The 21572-nt window shown below is 45.6% G+C and overlaps 1 protein-coding gene across 6 annotated transcripts in view; it reads right to left on the bottom strand.

Moving 5' to 3' along the window:
- The window catches only part of ppargc1a (peroxisome proliferator-activated receptor gamma, coactivator 1 alpha), a 37993-nt gene that overhangs the window by 8094 nt on the left and 8327 nt on the right, over positions 1-21572 (bottom strand). For 2 of the 6 annotated variants that reach the window (XM_051429129.1, XM_051429132.1), the window contains exons 3-8: positions 12183-12377; positions 11078-11203; positions 9277-9905; positions 7307-7380; positions 2440-3670; positions 585-677 (exon numbers count right to left, since the gene is read on the bottom strand). In XM_051429129.1, coding sequence (XP_051285089.1) covers positions 585-677; positions 2440-3670; positions 7307-7380; positions 9277-9905; positions 11078-11203; positions 12183-12377 — 2348 coding nt within the window. Of the gene's footprint in view, positions 1-584; positions 678-2439; positions 3671-7306; positions 7381-7592; positions 7639-9276; positions 9906-11077; positions 11204-12182; positions 12378-21572 lie in introns of those variants that run through there. The other 4 variants (XM_051429134.1, XM_051429133.1, XM_051429131.1 and 1 more) reach the window with 4 other exon arrangements.

Raw genomic sequence — 21572 nt, 5'->3', positions numbered from 1 at the left:
TTGTCGGGTGTCATTAGGCCCGTGGGTGCCAAATCAGCTCGGAGCGCTGAGATGGTGTCAGTCTCCCTCTCTCTCTCTCTCTCTTTCTGCGCTGTGCCAGTACTTCTCTGCATATGAAATGGTCCCCTCTGCAGTGGCTCATGGAAAACTACAGAGGCACTAAGTTGAATAAGCGTCATTGTGCAGCTGAGAGCGTCAACTCATGGGTGAAGTATGAGATGACGATTTGGGATGCTTGTGTCACAAGTCCAATAAAACATGATCAATTAAACATATTTGCCCTGAATGTTTGTCACGGGGTCCCCGTGTGGATGGGACAGACTGTGAACAAGCTTTGGTCTTGATGTGAAAAGGGAATCACAGAGAAAGCAAACTATTTATGAATGGTGACAGGGAAAAGTTACTTTCACTGCATTTGTCTAGGTTGACTTTTTTATTTCAGCCATCTTTCCTTACATACCATAACAAAGTCTTTGCCAGGCAGTTGCTAAGAATAAACATTTGTCCTAAACCCAAGTACGCGACTAAACAGAGGTTAACGACATATAAAATTGGAGGTTAAATAATTCATTTAAAATAATCACCTTGGCCTGCGGCTGAGAGGAGATCGAGACTGAGGGTGGGGGCTCTTGTGAGTCCTGGAACGAAAAGTGCTTGAATCTGTGTTGTGACGAGACCTGTGGGAGAAACAGAAAATGTTGAATATGGCAGTATTATTTTTTAGCAACACCTAGGAATGCTGTTCATCTCACACATTTTAAAAAAAAAAGACTTGTGTGTGCAAACTTGTGACACCCTGGTTAATTTGTTCTTGGCTTTGGGAGCCAAATTAACTTCTTTGATATTCACAAGACCCATTTAGATGTTAGAAACTGGGTTAATTCCATATAAAAGCATTCTGTATTCCCTTGCCTTTCCCTCATCTAACCCATGACCACAGAAAGTGTGCATGATTTTCTACAGAACTTTTGTACACACCTGAGCTATCATATACACGCACCTGCCATCTATGTTGTATGAGGAAACGGTCAATACTGCATGCCCTAGTGACCAGACTGTAGAGCTTGTACCCCTGCACACGTTAGGGCTTCTGATGCTTAATTATTGAAGTGTTGCTGAAGAAGGAAGAGCTGAATTATGCAGGGAGAGAAGTTTGGGAAGCTCAGAGAAGCAAAGGAATGCCAGTTTGGAAAGATTGAAGATCTTATGCTGTGCAACTTGAAACGGGGAGGAGGGATTTTTGAGCATTATTTTGCTGAAAATCTATTTATCTTTTCTTGCATGAAAATGTAACAAGCCTCTTGTTCTGTTGCTTTCAAAACTCCAATCCCTAGCCAGTATTTTCAGAAAAAGCTTGTCGTGTCAGCATGTCAGATTCTGATCGAATGCCTTGAGACTATTACTGTATAATTTGTGAGCAAGTTGGTGTGGAGTAAAGAACAAGAGCCTGGACAGAATAAAGTGATTCTATTGGCTCTGTGGAGTAAACTGACCTTTAAGTAATCAGGCAAACAAACTCAGTCACTGCAGTGGAGTCCTGCAATGTGAGGCACTCAATGAACTACTACTGACAAACTGAATTTCCTCACATCCCTCTCAGTAACTCTGCTTTGCCTCTGTTCTTCTACCAAAAAAAAAAAAAAAAAAAACCAACAGAAAACCCCTAGGCTCTGATCAAAGAGAAGCATGGGAAATGTAGTTCTCACACAGAGCTATGATGATACGATTCTCTTTTGAGAGGGGTTTTGAGACTACATTCCCACAGCCTGGATTTGGCTTTCATCTCTGGGGATGTAGAAGAGGAGGCTTTGCCACTCAGTAAAAACAACAGCTGCCGCTTAAAACAATAGCCCCGGCATCAAACAAAAAACAGGAGCATATGAGGGAGCAAGTGAGGAGGGGGGGGTGAGTGTTAGGAAGACATTCAAATAAAACTCCCTGCCTAGAGATTAAAACTCGTACTGTTCAAAAGTCCAGCGCCTCTGGCACGTTTCATGTCCTGGGTTTTTCCTTTTTGTTAAGTGTGTGTTGTTTTAGGGGGTGGTACCATTCACACAATATTTTATCATTTTAGAGAAGTGCCACCTGTTTTAATAGTCTGGTTAGTATAAAAACTGCAGACATTTTGCAGTTCGTTGGAATCCGTTCCACCTCTCTCTTTCACCTGTTGAATCTCTGTGTGTAAGACTTGCCAAATCTATCCTGCATTTAGTCCAAGCAAGACAAAGACTAGTAGGAAGTCAAGAACCCATGCTAAGAGTCTCCGGGGTCTATCCGGTCTGACACCAGCCCTGACGACTGATCAGGCCTGTTTTACACTCCTAAGCTAGATCCCCTGCCAGCTCCAGCTCCTGTTTTAAACTGCATGGGTGGGGAGCAGTCAAGGCTCAGCCAAAAAAGGCAGGAAGCGTGTGTGTGTGGGTGTGAGAGATGACTTACCAGGAGGAGGGGCGTCTGTCAGGTGAACTGGAGAGGGAGCGCCTCCGGTGGTGTGAGGAGGAGCTGCGGGAGCCAGAGTGGGAACGAGAACGGGAGCGGGAGCTGCTGCTGGTCCAGCAGAAAGGCCTGCTGGGCGAGAGGAGGAGAGAGGAAGGTGGGGAGACGGAGCCTCGTGAAGGGGAGCAGCTGGATGGTGGGGAACAGGAGGGAGAGCAGGGGGGGCAGTCAAAGAGTAGGTCCAGAGGGGTGCCCTCCCATGGATAGAGGAAGCGACTCTCACGGCCCTCACCCAGCTCTAGCTCTTCGTGGAAGGGCAGGAACCCTGGGTGCAGGTAGCTGGAGCCTGGCACCCTTTGGGAGCAGTTACCATCCTCTCCTTCCTCAAGAGACTGAGGGGCTGTAGCCTTATTCGGTTTGCTGCCTGGTTCTCTCTCCTGGCCACCCTGGCTATGAAGGGCATGTAAGGGATGACCAAAGTGCTTATTGAGTTCTGCTCTGATTTCCTTGTCGCACAGGAGCTTGCGGCTGATGGCAGAAGGGTGCTGTTGGTCCCCGTCAGTAGTGGCCTCTTGTGATGGGATCTGGAGGGTTTGTGTAAGGGTCTGCTTCCCTAAACCCTGGACCCGGGCTGCTTCTCCATTCACAGAGGCAAAATTCTGCTGCTTAGCCAAAGGACCAGATGAAGCTGATAATGGAGAACAAGATGTTGATGATGATGATGATGATGATGAGGACGGTGGCATGGCTGAGTCCTTACATTCGACATGCCTGTCCTCCACTTTGCCTGCAATTGGCATGGGAGCAACAGTGGCACCTGAGGTGACTGTAGTCATGGTAACAGTGGCTGTGCCGCCATCCTTCTTAGTGCTAGCTGACGCTTGGCAATAGTCATGGTCACTGTAGCAGCGGGGCGCCGCTCGCTTATTGTTGCTAGTGCTGCGATGCTCCTCAAGGCCACCCCCCACTGTGTGTTGGGTGACAGAGTAAGGGAGGGCGGTGGACGCTTTGCTCAGGTGGGCATAAAGCTCAGTCTGTTCGGGACCCTTCCTTGTGGGGCCCCCGCCTGAGGCACCTGGGGCCGGGGCCAGAGCGCCGGGGCCCAACTCGCTCAGTCTGGCTCTTTTGCATGCCAAGGCTGAGGAGGAACATGAAGACAACTTGGTTTTGAGCGATGCTTTGAAAGGATTCTCTTGACTGGCTTTGTGTGGGGGCGTGGTAGGTGGTGTCAGACCTGCAGAGGGAGGAGAAGACAGAGATTGGCGGAGGCAATAAAATGAAAATGGAATCATAATGCAAACCCCCTCCAAATACCCCTTCTCCCTCCTCCCCTCACTCATCTATAAATTCCCAGGTCAGTTTATGGACAGTGGACACAGATACATGCCTGATTAAAATATTCACTTTCACTTGGCCTAATCCTGATCTCTATTTTATTGCAATCTTGACAGATTAATGTAATGCTTGGTGTAACTTAATATGGTGGTGCTGTAATATGGATGACTTGCCATCCCCTTCCTCTCTGACCTTGGAAAGATCCCTTTTCATGGAAAAAAAACAACACAAAACCCTGTAGAGGACAAATGTAATGCATCCGATGAAAAGAATTAAAGCACATGTATCATATCTCTGCCTGCCTCACATAAATGTCTGCACTGGACAGCAGCCAATTCATCTGAATAAAACCAAAGACCTTTTTTATCAGTCTGAAAGAAAAAATCACTGACATGATGCCATGCGTGTTTCAAGCTTATCCAGCACACCATCTCCCTTTTCTGTTGAACAATATAGGAAGACATGTCACTACTCTTAATGCATACGTTACTATGCCTGGTGATGTTGCCAGGCGAGATGTCTGCTATGTCATGGAAGCAAGGGAAGAACTGGCAAATGGGTTGTCATTCTTCTCAGATGGCATGTCCCTACTGCTTGTGCCTCCCACACCCACCCCCAACCCCCCTTTCTCCCACCTCCTACAGATTTACAACCAGACAGATGGCAGTTATATGGGAAGTCCTGGGATGAGCCCACTTTATAGCATTGTTAATGCACTCACACAAACAGCCGCCACCATTACTCTCATTCTTGCTTTCCTCCTCTCCTTTAGTCTTGTATTCTCCCTTTTTCTCTCTCTCTCTCTCTCTCTTCCTGTCTGCCATCTTCCCTGGATCAATCTCTATTCCTCCCCCTTTCCGTCTCTCGGCATCCTATCCTGTTTCTGTCTCGCACAGAACAAATGTGCCCCCACACACACGCACTCGTCACTAACAGTCTCTCACTGGAGTCAAACTCAGGCACTTTGAAACACCTACGCTCTCCCTTCTTCTTTGCCTTTCTTATAATGCACATCATTCTTCCCTTGCTGGTGAATTGCACCAAATGACAGCTATTAGTATCAAATCCAGTGTTTGAGTATGCACGGGGAAGACAGCTTGGCAAAGAGAATGTGGGATCTTGATACATAAATATGCAAGTTTCTGAAGCCACTTGCTGTGTTCTGAATGCCTGATCCAAGGGCTTATCATCCTACATATTATCTGGATGTGTCTGTAAGTAGGACTGCAAGCCGCCACTCCCCCCTTTCCCCCCTTCTCTCTCTCAGTTGTGATAGTTAGGGCACTATGGACATACAGTATATATATATATATGCAGTTTGCCAATGAAATGAGCTATGAAAAGGAGAAGGGCGAGAGAGAGAGGGAGTGCTACACAATGCCTGAGGAACTTCTGTTTCACCAATGAAGCGCCATCTGCCCAAAACAATGTGTGCGTGGGGTCATAAACTAGGAGCCATTAGCGATGGGGGTGAAATAAATCAGAATTAGATAAATATGTGCCTCTCAGTCAAACTTGCTAGTGATGGATGATCCGCAGACACAAACACCAATCATGCAGCCACCGGAGAGAAAACGATGGAGCAAGTGAGCAAGACAGAGAGAAAGAAGAGGGTTTTATAATCTTTTTTTCTCGTCCAGCTGTAAATTGAGAGGAGACCTCGGAGCGAATAACAACTCGGTGCTTAAAGAGTTGATCCGGTGGTAAGCCATGCAAATAGCAACACACAGACCACCCCAGTGTCATGAGATACAGTAATTAAAGACAACACGGCTGCACAGGGTAAATCTATTAGCTTGGCAGAGATTAGGCCAGAACAGTCAGATCCCAGGGGGCCTCACTGCCTGTTGTAGCTTTTATTGTGTACCTCTCTGAGAAGTAACAAGAAAACATACAGCTAACAAAAAATTGCTATTTTTTAGTATGAAACAGCATTTGGCTGAGTACAATATGTACAGCTCTATGTATAACTGAATTTATCTTTCTATGAAACAGTAACTACTATTACTACTCATCATGTATAAAATAATTTATTACTGGCAGCAATTCATGGAAAGTTCCATCAGTGAGTTGTCGACCTGCCTTTAAAGGTGCAGGGTGGAACCGCCCAACTTCCATCCGGTTATCAGTAACACCACCATAATCTCTACTGTAGTGGAATGTTACTCTTAATCTGCAAAGGACATGTAACTCTGGACCAAAAAGCTTTCACCTCAACTTACTGGGATCTATATCCATCTGTCTCATACAGCACGAGACTCAAAAGCTAATCCCTAAGTAGGAAAGGGGCTCAGTAACCTGGAGATTTCTGGGCTAATGACTTTCCTGCTAATATTCAATCCTAAATTTGCACAGGATGGCAAAGTCAGGTGAAGGGCTTTATTTGACCGGGCTTGTAAAATGGATGTGGTGAATCAGAACGGACGCCCAGATCTGGCCACAGGTCAACAGACTCACCCACGTGCAGTAAAACAGGAAGAAATATTAACCGTGCTTGATTGCCCCAGAGCTTAAGCAGCCATGCTCTTTCCCTTCTTTAGGTCTCAAAAGGCATCCCCTTTGACCCCGAAACCTTATCTACCCAAAAAGGGTTAAACAGCCCTTTGACCAAGGTCAGAGGGACAGAGGGAGACCTCTTGCGGTCTGATTTCTTCCCTTGAGAGCTAAGTAGAAGGTATGCATGAAGATCATTTCCTTTGCTGGTAAATGAATACCCAAAGGGGCCAGAGCCGTGTCAGGGACTAAAGGGCAGCCATTTTGTTTTTATTGACCATAGATGATTAATCTGGGAAAGAAGGGGGGTAATTACTAACATCATTTGCACAGAGAGAGAAAGAGAGATATAACTACCAATACCAAAGCTTCTGCATTCTCTTTTACTTTTGACATTCTCTTCATTTTTTGACATGTCATTACCTTGTGCCTATAGCTTTTTATCTGATGAAGTTAATTATACGTAAATAACACAAAAGGATGGTGTCAATAACGATGCTGAAAAACCCTCACACTGACTCCATTTTCAAAACAGCTTCCTTGGCACATAACTCGTAACATTGGAAAATTACATCCAAGTCAGCTGATCTAATTGCCTGTAATGTCTAGGGACCTAAGGCAAGGAAGGCACAGATCATATGGGCAAAACTGAATTACACTGCAAAACCAATTAAAACAATAACACCGCCATTTCAATTTTCCTATGATGCATAGGCTAAGTAAGCTGTCAGTCTGAGAGCATTAGGATCTGATAGAGGAAGAGGAAAAGCATATTAACTCTTCAGTAACAGCGGAGGGGAGGTGGGGGAGGACGGGAGGGGTTTGCTAATAAACCCTGAAGAGATTGGAAAGCCTAATCAATACTCAGGCACATAAAAATGTTCTCCTATGCCTTCACCTTGAACTCTGAACTGTAAGGGAACTATCAAGATGTTGCAGCTAGAGTTAACCCATTACCAGCTGCAAGATGGGAATTTCCACTTCCTAGTCATTTTTTAATAACAACTACATGGGTTTTTAATAATAAAAAAAGTGTGCTTACCTGGGGTTCCAGCAATTTCCACACTTAATGTGCGTTCAATGGTTTTGTTCTCAAACGGTGATCCCTTGTGGTCACTGCAAGACAAAAAAAAAAAGTGCAACATTTTACTTTTCAGGTGAAAGTAATACTTTAAAAGCTTTTTGTGATCTTAAGAAATGGAAATGACTCACAAAAAATGCCTCAATTTGGATTCTAATCTATATAGTTTTCTTTGGCTTTGTGTTTTTTTGTAGTTTGTTGTTGCTTTTTTTGCCTGGAATAATGTGGAAAAACTTCTCACACTTACTTTGGAGACTCTGGGGTCAAAGGAAGTGGCAAGGTGGTTGGTTTGGCTGCAGAACACAAAGGAGCATGGGTAATTATTGATCTAGGTATAACACTCATGGCAGAAGAGAACAGGTCCACATTCTGCAACAGTTAACCTCAAATTGGCTCATTTAATGCAATTATTACTACAAAAACACCCATTAGAAAGTCTTTCTATGGACACTATTGTACAAAGCATATATTTTTAGATTGACCCCGTTTTAACAATTTATTTTCTTAGGATAGACTGTTCACTCTGTGAGGCAGGATGAAGTGATGGTGTGTATTTTACAGGTGTCTAGACACAGACATACCCCGCTCAAGACAACAAATAGATCGAAAATGGAATAAAGACATAAAGAGACGATGCCACAAACAAGACACATGACAGTGGATGAGCCCCTCCCTGGACAATAAAGTCATAATCGCATGCACCAACAGCAGAGGAGGGGGAAAAAAGAAGGAAGAAAGGAGAGTCAAGGAAGCTTGTGCAGTTGCCCGAGGCTCTGGCCGACTTGTGCTCCAGCTAACGGAACGTGGCTTTAGTAGCACGACGCTAAGGAGCAACACCCGGGCTCTGAGTCTAAATGTACATATTCAGCACACTCAGCTCAAACAGCCAAAGATGGTTCAAGGGTCGACTTTATGAATACAAGACGTACAGTAGCAAGACAAGGCTCACCCCTTTTCCCACCCCCTCCTTTTTTTTTATTTCAGTCTTTTTAAATTTAAAAGAATGCCTTCGGGACTAGCAAAAAGCATTGGCTAGCAGGCTGTTCGTTGTCGTTGTTTGTGCCCTCAGAATGACTGTTAGGTTCGTATTAGAATAGGGGTTAGTTGTGAAGTCAAACTGGGAAGTGGTTAGAGCAGGAGAGGGAGAAGAGAGAGCAAAGATAAGGCCAGTGGGGGGGATGCAGTCATGATTACCTAACAACGGGTGGCCCTGGTCGTCGGGGTGCTCGCTGAGTGCCTGCCTGTGTGGGTGCCCTTGCCCTTGTATGATGCAGGGAGGGGCGGGCTCTGCAATTCTAGTATCTGGGAAGAGTGGGCTTGGTGGGCCCTGTGAGAGCACCGCTGCAGGGCTGCCCGTGACATGGTCATCATCATCATCATCAACACCTTCATCATCATCATGGTCAACATCCTCCCCATGGATTAGCCACCCCAGCTCTAGTCCAAAGCCTGTGTCTAGCCCTGGCTGGCTAACCCAGCTCTCTAGGTCTAAGGCCACAGGTGACAACAGGGAGCCTGAGTCAGGCTCTTCAACCTGACTTACAGCCCGGTTTCTACAATCAGTGGTCCCTCCCAACTTTTTCTCCTCCACCTTTGAGACAGCCTGGGCTGGGCTCTTAGACCTCTTACCTGCTGATTTGCTCAGAGTGCTGGGTAAAGGGGTGATCTTAGGTGGGAGTAAGTGGGCTCGATATCGAGCAGGCCTCGGTTTGGAGGTGAGCAGCTGGCTAAGTAAGGGGTGCCCCGGCTTCTCATCTCTTTTCCTAATAGTCACTGTGATGTGCCTACGTGGTGCACGGCTGGCACCATTACTGTTACCACGGCCTTGCCTGCCAAAGCCCTCACTAGCCTGAGTGGCGCCCGCAGCCTCTCGGCAATGCTCACAGCTGTGACTCACCTCTCGGGGAGGGAGGGAATAAGAATGCATATACCTAATAAACCTAGCGGCGGCCAGGCGGCCCACATCGCCTGGCGGCCTTCCTTCTTCACTGGGCGGCCCGTGCTCCAGTTTGGGGCGGGCATGGCCGCAGGTGGAGGTTCTGTGGCCGACAGGGATAGAAGCACCCTCCGACTCCTCAACCCCGTCATCGTGACTGCAACGCTGCCACTTCCCAGCCCCAACACCAGCCACACTACACTCGCCTGCAGCCCGGCTCTCACCTCGCTGGTGATGCTGCTGCGGCGGCTGCTGCTGCTGTTGTTGCTGCTGCTGTTGTTGCTGTTGTTGTTGTTGTTGTTGTTGTTGTTGTTGAGATGGTACAGCTGACTTCTTCTTGGAGGTGGTGGAGGATGAGGAAGAAGAGGTGGAGGAGAGGGATGAGAACGAGGAGGTGGATGACGAGGATGGCGAAGAGGAGGAGGAAGACGCGCCAAGACCCAAGCCACCCTTGTCTCTGCTACCGGCACCCCCCCAGGTGCTCTTGGCTTCACTGGCTTTGGTGTGGAGCAGGATGTCATCAGTGGCCGTTAGGTATTTCAGCAGCTCAGTGCAAGGCCGCCTCACCGGGCGGTTCTGTTGGCTGGAGCCCCCTCTTGCTTTGCCATTCCAGGGGCTCTCCGTCTGTGACACACAGTAAGACAGAGAGAGAGAAAATGATTTAGCTTGCTTAGATAAAAAGTTTTGCTCATTGTTGTCACTATAGTGCAGTTGATCCAGTTGTGAGAAATGTTAAGTTCTTTTTTTGGCACAAAAATAAAAGTAGATGGAGATCGACGGAGAGGCTAAAAGAGCAACTCAGACTGCCTGTGCACAGTGGTTGCCCAACTGTCTGGGAGGCAATGGTGGAAGTGCAGTCCGCCCATCATCTTAATTGTGTGGCCCTCCGAGCACCACCGCGCCACTCTGTACGCGCACCATGTCCTCCGGGAGTCCTCATTCGCTGTGCTCCAGAAATGGATGACTCAAAGGCACAGTATGAAAATAGAATCTGTGAGGAAGGTTGACGCACTGCATGTGCAAACATAGTACGCAGTACGCACAACACACAAATCTCTGTGTGTTGTGTTTACCACACAATATGATCACATACAGATGCTTTTCACATTGAGAGGATTTTAAGCACTAGGGAAAGCATAACAAATAGAGATTTCAGACATTTTTCCAAACAAGAGCAAATTATCAAGTGCTGTAAGCTGTATGTGACACTCAACATACAGTATGGCATATACTTGCTTATAAATGCAATCAGATTACTGAAATCAAATACTTTTTTATACACATTCGTAAATGTATGATACTTTTTTTTCCGAAAAGTATCTCAATCAACCCCACCCCTTTAGAAAAAAATCCTTTTGAGAGCCATCTAATGAGAACATCAAGTCTGATATTTTGATCTTGTCGTCTCAAGGCATCAATCTCGCCGCAAGAGTGCCTGTCGCTGCTTTTTTTTTTTCCAACAGGCACCATACCAGGGCGGATAAGTGGTGGAGCTAATGAGACAACAGTGCCGATGCCTCGCCTGGAAAGCCCAACAGCAATCAGCCTGTTTTCATTACGAGATGGCCCCCTGGGATAGTAGACTAGAGCAGTAGTCTAACATCTTCTAAAGGCGGCCACCAAAACAAGAAAAGTGTGAGAGGGAGGGAGAAAGAGCAAGCCACAAGGCAGAGCAAGAACAGAATGAGAGGGATAAACAAACACTAACGAAAAATGTGTATACAGGAGTGAAATAAGCAGCAAGACAGTGGGTGTATTTTGTGTGTGTGTGTGTGTGTGTGTGTGTGTGTCCCTACCTTGACGACGGCAGGTGGTGGTCTGATCCGGTGGTTGCTGCTGGCTGCATGGTTCTGTGCCTTGCCACCTGTGTATTGATTATAGCTGAGCTGGGAGTTTGCGGGTGCCAGAAGGAGCTTCTTCAGCTGCGAATGGACCCAAACAGAACAAGAGAAAGAGGCAAAGGAGGGGGAAGTGAGTGGGGGGTTATTATGCAAATGACCATTTTCTTTCAATTAGACAGCCTGTCCTTTGTAAATGTAGGAGAAGAAAAGAGTTGGTCTCTTTATACAGCAGTTCGAAAAAGATAAAATCACTGACATATTTAAAAAGATTACAGATTTTTAAGCAGTTTATAGCATGTGACAGGACAAGTCTTTCCTCCTGTGCAGGTGTTTTTGTGTACACAAAGCCAGGCTTCTGTAATGTGATTGAATAAACACTCTCAGGCATGTGGCTAAAGGTCACTTGGAAGGGACCAGCATGGAATAAAATGGACTATAACTGAACATAACATAACATTTTAGGTCAAAGCCTTTAAACTAGAGAAATGCCCAGATGGTATGGTAGTATGTAAAAACAAAGGTAAGCTGACTTCTCATTGAGAGGCCTGTCTTTTTGCCAACAAAGATGACTTGGGCACAGGGGGATTAGTTGAAAACCACTGAGAGTAGACGAGATGAGATGGATTTCTTTTTTTCCCTTACCCCCCTTATGTGCCGGCTTGATTTCAGGGCCTATGGCACTGTGTCAACCGTAGTTGGCCCCACCACAGTGTTCATATCACTGAATTGGCGCCACAATAGCACTGTTATGTAATTAGCACTGAGCAGCAAACACTGATCCATTCCATTTACTTCCCTCCTCCCTGCATCTGCATCTCTGCAAGCTCTCACTACACGTACAGTGAACACATTGTGGCAAATGTGGCGGACAAATATAGTCTGAGAGACAAATGGCCACTTTTGGTGCCCAGTCTTGTTGAAGAGTCTTATCTGGTGTCTGCCATGGACTGAAGGAAAAAAAGCAACAGTGTGCGCAGGGCTGGTCATGTCTCAGGGATAACATATGTTTTGACCCTGAAGTGGTGGTGATGGGAGATTCTGGAGAAACTGTTGGTCTTACCAGGGAAGGCTCCTCAGGCTCTGGGGTACGCGGCGAGCCGTCAGGGGAGGAGGGACAGCTCCGGTCACTGGCATTGGTCACGTCCCCATCTGCCAGGGCCTCAAACGAAGGCAATCCGTCCTCATCCACCGGGATGCTGTCCAGGGTCTCTGTAAGCACTGCCAGCAAGTTGGCCTCATTTTCTTCATCTATCTTCTTAGGAGGGGGGGAAGGGGGAAGACAGAGACAGAAAAACAGAGAGACAGGAAAAATAGGACATTTTAGTCAGGAGAAGTTGCATCTCTCTTTTTTTTTCTTCCAAGGAAGTACAGGTAGTGGGTGGTTGCATGCAGGCTTTCATTGTTAATAGAGTGGGAAGACTTTTTCTCTTTTTTGCAGCAGCAGAGCTAGTTCTATTCTGGCAGCCTTTTTAAAAACAAAATTTTCTCCCTGTGCAAGAGAGTCAGGCCTGTCACTCATATTTTAAGCACGCAGCTTACTGGACCAAAATAATATCTCCCCCAAGAAACCCATTACCAGGGCTGACAAGTAGCAAGTATCTAGGGAAGACAGGAATGGGTCGGGGTGCATTGCGGTATGGAGGGGTTTGTGGGGGTAAAGGAAACAATGAGTGGAAGTTGACTCTCCTCAATCTTCCCCCACAGAATTGAGAGACGATCGGCTTGCCGACAAGATGTTTGCAAGCAATCCTCAGATATGGCAAATTACCACTCGCTAATGCTAAATAAATGTGATATATTTAAAATGTTGGCATGACAGCTGATGTTCACAATGGGCGGGAAGTTATCATCAACATTTCATGAAAAGTAAACCTTGTTCTTGCCACTCAGCTCCTCTTTGATGTACCAGAGGAGTTGTGTGCTTACTGCAGCTGGCTGTTTAATGGTAGAGATTATAACTGTGTGTGAGAAATAAAAAGACAGAGAGATGAATATATAGAGATGAATAGTGAGGAAAATTATCGACATGGGAGATTCACTAGGGATAAGTATGTATGTAGAGAACAAAACAAGAATAGAGAGAATGTATATTAACAGTGAAAAGCGTGTTTGACAAAGGGGTGTGTATGTTTGTGTGTGTGTGTGTGTATGTGTGTGTGTGCACGGTTGTGCCTCTGTGCAGTGACAAGTGACAACAGGAACTGTAAGTTCCAGGGCCATAAAAGCCCAGGGGACTTTAAGACAGCGGAAAGATAAACAGCGTCGTCACCCCGGGATGTTCTGTGGCCAGCCCAACGAGAACAAATCCCTTTATGCACATGGCAGGATTATCATCGCTCGGCGACGGCGTGTGGCCATCATTATGCCAAGGGGGCCACCAACCTCTTAGATACCAGCGCTGTACCTCAGAAGACTCCGTTTCCCACATGCACAAAATTTACCCACCCACTTGTTTCTGTCTACCCAACTGATTTTACACAATTACACACCCACCATGGATGGCACTTCTGGAGCAGGTTTGGATTTACCAATGAGATAGTGCCCATTTTAATGCTTCCCCCCCTCCAATTTTCATTTACAGATGACACAGATATCTTGGACGTTCAGTTAGCTAGCTAACAGTGAGGAAAACGTTAATCTGATGTTCATTGAGTAGATTTTCTCCTAACAACATGAGCACTCAGTCATTATTAAAAAATGATAAAGGGGACATATTTCACAGAGATAACACGACGTAGACTGGGGCCATGCCGCATTGGCAAGCAAATGCCTTGCAGGAAATTGCTCTGTATGAGGTGGCATGCTGTTTAATTACTAGCAAGGAGCTTCAAATCCACTGTGCTGGAACCCTACGCTTCTGAAATGTTCACCATTTTCCAGCATCCCAAGTTATTACCTGAGCACTAAGCAGGTAGGTATTAATCGCTGATAAATCCGGAGCCTTTCTTAGCCCAAACATGCATCCTCGCATGAGAAATTGAAAGCAGGATCATTTTAGATTATCACAAATGAGTCTTTAATGAGCCAGCCATCTGTTTAGGTCCAACCTCACCAACTATCCAAGCAATGCTGTTTTTGGGTGGGGTTTTATTCACCTTTCTAGAGTTCAAACCCATACATTTTGCAGAAATCACAGTCTAGGTCACTCTGTGACTCTAGTTACATTAAAAGTTGAGAGGGCTGTACAAGCTTCATTATGTCATGGTTTGGAAAGGATTGGGGAATTTCTGAGGCTGTGGCAGGCTCAAATGTAGCGATTTCAATCCTGTTTCAAAAACCTCCACCAATTGGCAAGCTCCCACAGGCAGACTGTATCCCCGAAGATAACCCAGAAGGGACTCTCATATTCTGAAAGAGACACTTGTAAAACCCTGAGTCGTGACGATCATGCTGCAGCCGCTACTGCGGCTCTAGTGGAGGCACTCGTTGGCCAAGAGGGGATTTGAGAAACTGGGGTAAGGAGCAAACCTCAGTGATCATTTCTACCCTGGAGAGAGCATGATCTAATACCCCTGTCCAGGAGGGCGAGCTTTTCAATGCCAGCTTAAGGGCCGCACCTTGCAGAGTTTCTGCACCAAAGTCAATCTACTACCAATGACTCACTTGCCCCTTGTATATTTATAAACAAATTCTCTGTGTGGGTGGACTTCAGGAGCTATAGCACCCAAAGGGGGTGACGCCAGGATAACCTGGCAACCTGCTGACGGCCATGTCCACTTATATTGATTACTACAGCAGCTGCTGAGAGGAAAAGAGGGCAGGAAGAACAAAGAGAGAAGAGAAAAATTGTCTCGGTGGGAGCACTTTCTCGCCCATCCCGCTTAATGGACCTCACAGAATTAAAGAGATCTTAACAATCCTGGGCTAATTGTGGGATCACAATATATTAACCCCGCTCCAATTCTAAAGGGTGCCATTTTGTGGCTGTTTTATTCCAAATGCTTCAATTAGCCATAAAACATGCTGGCAAGTGCTGGCAGAGCGTCTCTCCCCCCTCCTTCACCCCAGCTTCTCCCCGTCAGAGAAAAGAAAGCCAACTCCAGTTGTTCATTATTAGGTGAGGCCCTTTTGTTATCAGGCAGGCTGTCTTTGAGGTTGTCCTTGCCTTTAACTCTTTTATTGAGTTCCACAGCACAGCATTGTGTTCCAGGAGATACTATTCACACAGCTGATAACGGAAGGTGAAGGTGCTGTTTTAAACAAACACTCACTTCTGAACACTGGGGCAAATAGCCAAATTAAATCTGCTAATTGCTTCTTGAGGATTCTGAGCTCCTGAGCAAATTTGCCAGGGATCAAATTTTAACGAGCTTTTTGGGGCAATGCATCATTTACATGTTAAAAGGAACAAAATGTGTTGTGGAAGTGCCAGCATGATAGAACTGATCACTAAATAACACCAAGATGAAGTTTCAACAGACTAAACAGCCCCGCCGTTATCTTCAAATGAGAAGCAGAACATGTGGCAGACACAGTAGGAAGATAAAATATCTCTCATTAAATGGGTCATCTGGTATTTAAAGTACTGTTTATTCTCACTGTCTCTTTTTGCACACTATTTCCTTCTCTCTTTCTGCAGATAGAGAAATAGCATCCAGTTAGTTCATACAGAAAACATTCTTAATAAATTGGCCCCCAAATTGCATGGCGGGGTTAAATCTGTGCCTTGACAATTTAATTGCATTGCTTCATCTCAATCTTTTTTTTTTTCTCCCCTCTGCTCAGATTTAAAAAAATTCCCTTGGATGAGGTTAAGCTACTAGCCAGACCTTCCAATCATGGCACAATCAGAAATTGTGGGGGGTATATGTGTGTGTGGCGAGCGAGGGGGGTCGCATCAAGTCGTCGCATCTAGACTCTGCCAAGAAAAGCAGCCTTGGATATGATAAACAAATAATGTCATTCTGTGTTATTACCCCCGGCCCCCAGATTTCAGAGGAAATAAATCAACGTCAGCCTTGCCGTTAAGGCGTTAGTCAGGCCTGACACGTCGGCCGGTCACACAGGCACAACATATGGGAGCAGAGAAGGAGGGAGGAAGGGAGAGGCAGGGAGGGTAAGGTACCCTGCACGGCGGAGAGACAAATCATGGCAGCCGCCAGAGACGTCTGGTCATTTAGCATGAGCTTACTGAGATGGAGAGAGGGTGATTATGGCCTATGCGGAGCGATGAAACCATACATAACACTGTTAAGTCCCTCTGTGTGTGTGAGAGTGTGCTATGTGTGTGTATGTGAAGCGGCGGTGACACAGTCTAACGGTGTTCCAAATCATAAAACTAAATGTTAAACCTCCATTGTGGTCAGGCCTGTGATTGCCTCTGTAGCACACAGCAGCCAACTGAAGGCGCGTGTCATTTTCCCTCTGACTACAGACTCAATAGAGCATCTTGTTATTGTGAAACTGAATTTCCCAAGCAAATTTTATAGACACAAAAATCACAGCACTGGTGGCCGATGATTTGTCTCTGTATTCATCAAAAAGGATGCATACCCCCTCTGCCTAATTTGTCACTACTCCAGATTCAGTTTATATTCTGGTTTATCATGATGCTTTGAGCTGTAAGTTGCTAAATCTTGTACCCTCTAAATGCAGACAAGATTGTCCGGTCCAAGCACCAGGCAGCTGATTTTAGCCTTCTCCATCCTACTTAGCTATAATACCACAACTGGCCATGTGATAATCCCTCCGCTCTGGCAGGAATTCACTATTTTGTGCCTCCGTTTAAACAAAAATGGCAGCTCTCTGAATGAATAAGAAGTGGTGCTGCAGAAGCTGACTGTTTACATGCCAGATGTCTGTCTCAGTTTAGAAGGCTACGTGCGTTTTACATCAATGAGGGAAACGGCCGAACCCATCAATGAGGACCAGGAAGTGTGTGTGTGTGTGTGTGTGTGTGTGTGTGTGTGTGTGTGTGTGTGTGTGTGTGTGTGCTCAGAGATGATGCCTCTCCTGGGAACCATTTGAGACTGTTAGAGCACTATCAGATGAGCTGATGGGGGAAAGAGAGAGGAAAAGAGAATGTGAGAAGAGGAGATGTGTGTGTGTGTGTGTGTGTGTGTGTGTGTGTGTGTGTGTGTGTGTGTGTGTGTGTGTGTGTGTGTGTGTGTGTGAGTGAGCCAAAGAGGGAAAGAGAACTGTTGTTACACATCCTGACACAGGCCAGATCCGATTGAGACACCTACCCGAGGGATGTTAGCAGTGCTGTTCTTTCTAGTTCTCTGTGGAAAAATCCTTTGACCGGTAACCCTGCTGCTGCTGTTGCTAAAGCTAACCACCTGAACTCTGTCACACATCTGCTGAGATCAGCTGAGGCTGTCACATGCCTTCAGACCCACCAGGCCCTTTCTGTCTAACATTGGGTCAGAAAAGCACACACAAAAGCCTGAAAGATCTGCAATGCACCCCGGATATCAAACAGCTGGAGAGACAACATATACCAACAACGAAACATCATCCTTATATTTATGCCTGATCTATAAAAATAATTCATCCAAACACAGGACAAAATGCATGCACACATTTTATGTTCATATCAACTCACACACAGCTATCCAAACAAGCATTAGGATCACAGGGGGGTTCGGTGTGTCCTGGTGGAACCTCCCCATCTACAGTCCTGCCCCAAGCTGCTGTTGTTTTCCTACTCCAGCCGTCCGACAGATGGTCCAAGCAACCGTTTGCTAACACCACAGAATCACACACCATCATAATGATTGGACACTCACTCTTTTGTTTTGGCAGCTACTTCCCAATCGGCTTGGCACGAGGAAGCACTGATTGCTGTGATTGCTCTGACTTTGACTTGCTTTGACGGTCACAGCGGGAGGGGGGGGGAGAAACAGACATTTGGAGCCTTGAATAAGGAATATTCAGCTAGATGCAGAGATGGGATTAAGAATGGTGCTTCCCTCTGCTTTTTTTTACCTAATGGCATGCAAATAGCTATTTGCTTAAGTCGGCAGCTCTGAATGTGCACCACTAAGCAAGGGGCCTTTGAACATACTGTTACACTGTTGATAATGTGTTGGAGAACACAGGGAGGGGAACAGAGCGAGTGCAGAGGGAGACAGAAAAAAGGAGCATAGAGACTGTTTCCAGTGTCTATCTTGCTAAATGGACACTGCCACATTTCCTGGCTGGAATGTAAGTCTGCCATCACCAGTCAAGCGTGGCTATCCATAAAACAATTACACACACGCACAGACGGCTGGTCACTTTGCTTTTGACATTTACATAGATTTGCGAGGGGAGCAGAATGGACCAGAACTTCTTGTTTTTCGCACCGAGGACTCAGTGTTATTATCCGCTGCTGACACCACCTTCACACACTTATAACCACACACACACACACACACACACACACACACACACAATACGTACGTACACCTGCACACACAAAAAAAGCAGCTCCTGACCTTTCAGGCCCTGCCAAGCCCATCGAGGGTTTGTGGCGTTTCATTTGTCACAGTAATGTCTTCCTCGGAAACATGCCAGCGCAAGGAGAGCCAGGGTACAGTGGACAAGATATAGTGGTCTACAGTATTTCAAACAAAAGGTGTGTTTCTATGTCATTGTCCTATTCTACATCTCTGTGTGCATGTGTTTGTGTGTATGACGGGGGTACGCAATGTCACACATTTATGATAATTGAAAAGACAGAATCTTTTGAGGGAAAAGCAGTCAATTTGATTCTGCGGCAAAAAAGGTGACCCTATTCAATCTGCACTCAATGCCATACGAGGTGCGACAGGGAAACACCTGAAAGCAAGCGATCTTATCAAGGCCTCACAGGCTTCACCACTTACCCACTGCATAAAAGCTATTTGCTGATTACTAAATAAACGTATTATCTTTTACCTTGACTTCTGTGTGCATGAGTGTGTGCCTTGTCGCTCCTGCATCCAGGTAGCAGGCTGCCGCTGCAGTGTGTATTCCTCTTATCCATGTCGTGACTTTGTGAGTGCGTTATCTGAGCAGTTTTCTTTCTTGTGCACTTTCAAGTGCCATATGTGTATGTGCTGCACGTGTAGCAGCAGTGGTCGGACAAGGAGGACTTCAGAAGCTTTTGCATGTTGTGTGAGTGTTAACGATGTGGGGATGCGCCTATCTTTACAAGTAAAGAAATGAAAATACATCAAAGGAATTGTGCACTTCAGTCGATACAATCCCAACTCGTTGACGTGATTCAGGGATACTATGAGAAAGGATGAGGGGGGCATGAAAGCTCTCAAGAGTCTTTCTTTGTAGCATCAACATTGAATGTTGAGCCGTATTTCATCTTAATCTAGGATCTATTCTCTGTAGAATACTGATCATGTTACCTTTAGTTTGGACAGGCTTGCCTTCGCAGCTTACATCTAGCTGAGCAGACCCACCACACCTGCACACGCCACTACAATGTGAAATGTCTGCCAAATGCAGACTGATCAATGGTCACTGACCACTTCATGATAAGCGTCCAACACTCGAAATACTTTACCAATCTGCCCATCGAGTTATTATACAACACAGCCCACAGCCATATGAAAAGAGGTCTGGTTGGCCACAGTGTAGCCTGAAAATGGTCTTCTGGAAAGAGCTGATTAACAAGCAGACCATTTTAGAGCTGTTGACTTCCTGAGGTCAACAGCTCTGTCATGGCAGATAAATGCAGAAGATTTAAACCGGATACACCACTTTACAATTCATCTGACAAAAAACATGCATGCTTTAGCTGTGCTTATGAAAAATAATCGTGTTACGTGCAAGTACTTTATACTTGCAAAAGTACATTAGGACTGGGTATGAACCCCACTATTTTTTTGCCCAAACTCATGTCCACTTCTATTTATTACGCTGTCATTTCCTTGGGACGGACTTTTCTTCTTGTCGTATTCTGTAATGTAATATGTTCATACAAGCAAGTTTTTGTTTTACAAAAAGTGGAAGGAATGTTTTCTATCTGCAGTGACCAAACGTCTGCAAAATCTCCGGCTTTCAGTTTAGACTCGGGAGCTACTGATTGGGCAGCAAGTGAGTCATCCAAGCATCCAGTCACTCATGCATCAGCAGAGCCTCGGAGAGCCTCTTGAACTATTTGAGGCCTGTGCAGACTTAAATGCTTCAGGGGGGAAATAAGCTGGAGCTATAAGCATGCAGTGCACATCATAAAGCTTAGTTAGAATGGGGAGGTTTTTTTCTGCATGGATGACAAAGCTCTTAAAAAGGACTAGGGGAAGACTAGTCCTTCACATGTACAGTACAAAACTTCAGTGCACACGGCCAAAGATGTGTTAAAAATCAAATTGCCTAAATCAGTGGTTTCAAAACCGAGCTCCGGGGACAGGTCCTTAAGCGGGTTGTAGGGGTCCCCACCAAAAAGAGGAATAGAATATTTGAACTTTTATCACATTTTGGTTGTTGGAAGCGCAGCAAAAGAAACAGGCTATTTTAATTAATTGTAATTTATAGTGATCCTAGTTTGATCATTAATTGACTACATTTTTAAAATGACTTTTCTTAAAAAATACCTAAAAATAAAACAGAACTCAGAGGGCATTCCTTGAGACAAAATCAGTTTAAATTGGGGTGGTCTAATGTACAACTTGTGGGGGATCTCGACAGGAAAAAGTTTGAGAAACACCAACTGCTCTTGTTTTTGCTGATGTCTAGTTGTTTAACTTCAGTCCTTGCTGCAGTGATGTACAGGTGTACTCCATAAGGCTACAGGTGCAACATTTCTAACAACACCCAAATACACCCATCAGTGATGCAGGGTGTGGTCAAAGATGCCACACTTCACAAATTTCAACCAGAGAGGGAAGTGAAACACTTCTTCTCAGCCTGGTATTAAGTTACTCCTGAATATCTGCCAGCTCCTCCCATAAATGTGTTATTTATTTATTTATTCATCGTTGAGAATCAACAAAGTTGTTACAAACACATAGATATTGACAGAATATGGCAAACTACCACAGCAGAAGGGCTGGCCAAGGCAGCTGCCACTGCTGGACATGCTGGCACAGAATGCGAGCACACACACACACACACACACACACACACACACACACACACACACACACACACACACACACACACCTGGGATCGATTGGCCTTTCCTGGAGAGGGGAAGCAGCCTATCGCCCAAGACTGATAGCGCTTCACCATGAATCACGGCACTCGCTGATTGAAGGCCTCTTTCCATCCTCTTCCCCCTCTCTCTCTGTCGAGGTTTCCCCTTTTCGTCTGTTATTCATACCGTTTTCTCACTACTGGCTATCGCTTTCACTATTTCCTTTGCACCCCTCTCCCCGTCACTCTTTGATCAGTTCATTTCATCTCTGTGCAAACACCATCTTGCACTTCCTCTGTCTCTTTTTGTTGCATAACGATAAGAGTACAGAAGCATTCTAGGAATTAACTGTTGATACCTTCCTCCCACTCCAAAGTGTACACTATTAAATAATAG

Source organism: Dicentrarchus labrax, unplaced genomic scaffold (genome assembly GCF_905237075.1).
Source record: "Dicentrarchus labrax unplaced genomic scaffold, dlabrax2021, whole genome shotgun sequence".
Taxonomy (NCBI): domain Eukaryota; kingdom Metazoa; phylum Chordata; class Actinopteri; family Moronidae; genus Dicentrarchus; species Dicentrarchus labrax.
Note: the sequence above shows the minus strand (reverse complement) of the source record. Positions and strands in the feature narration are given on the sequence as shown.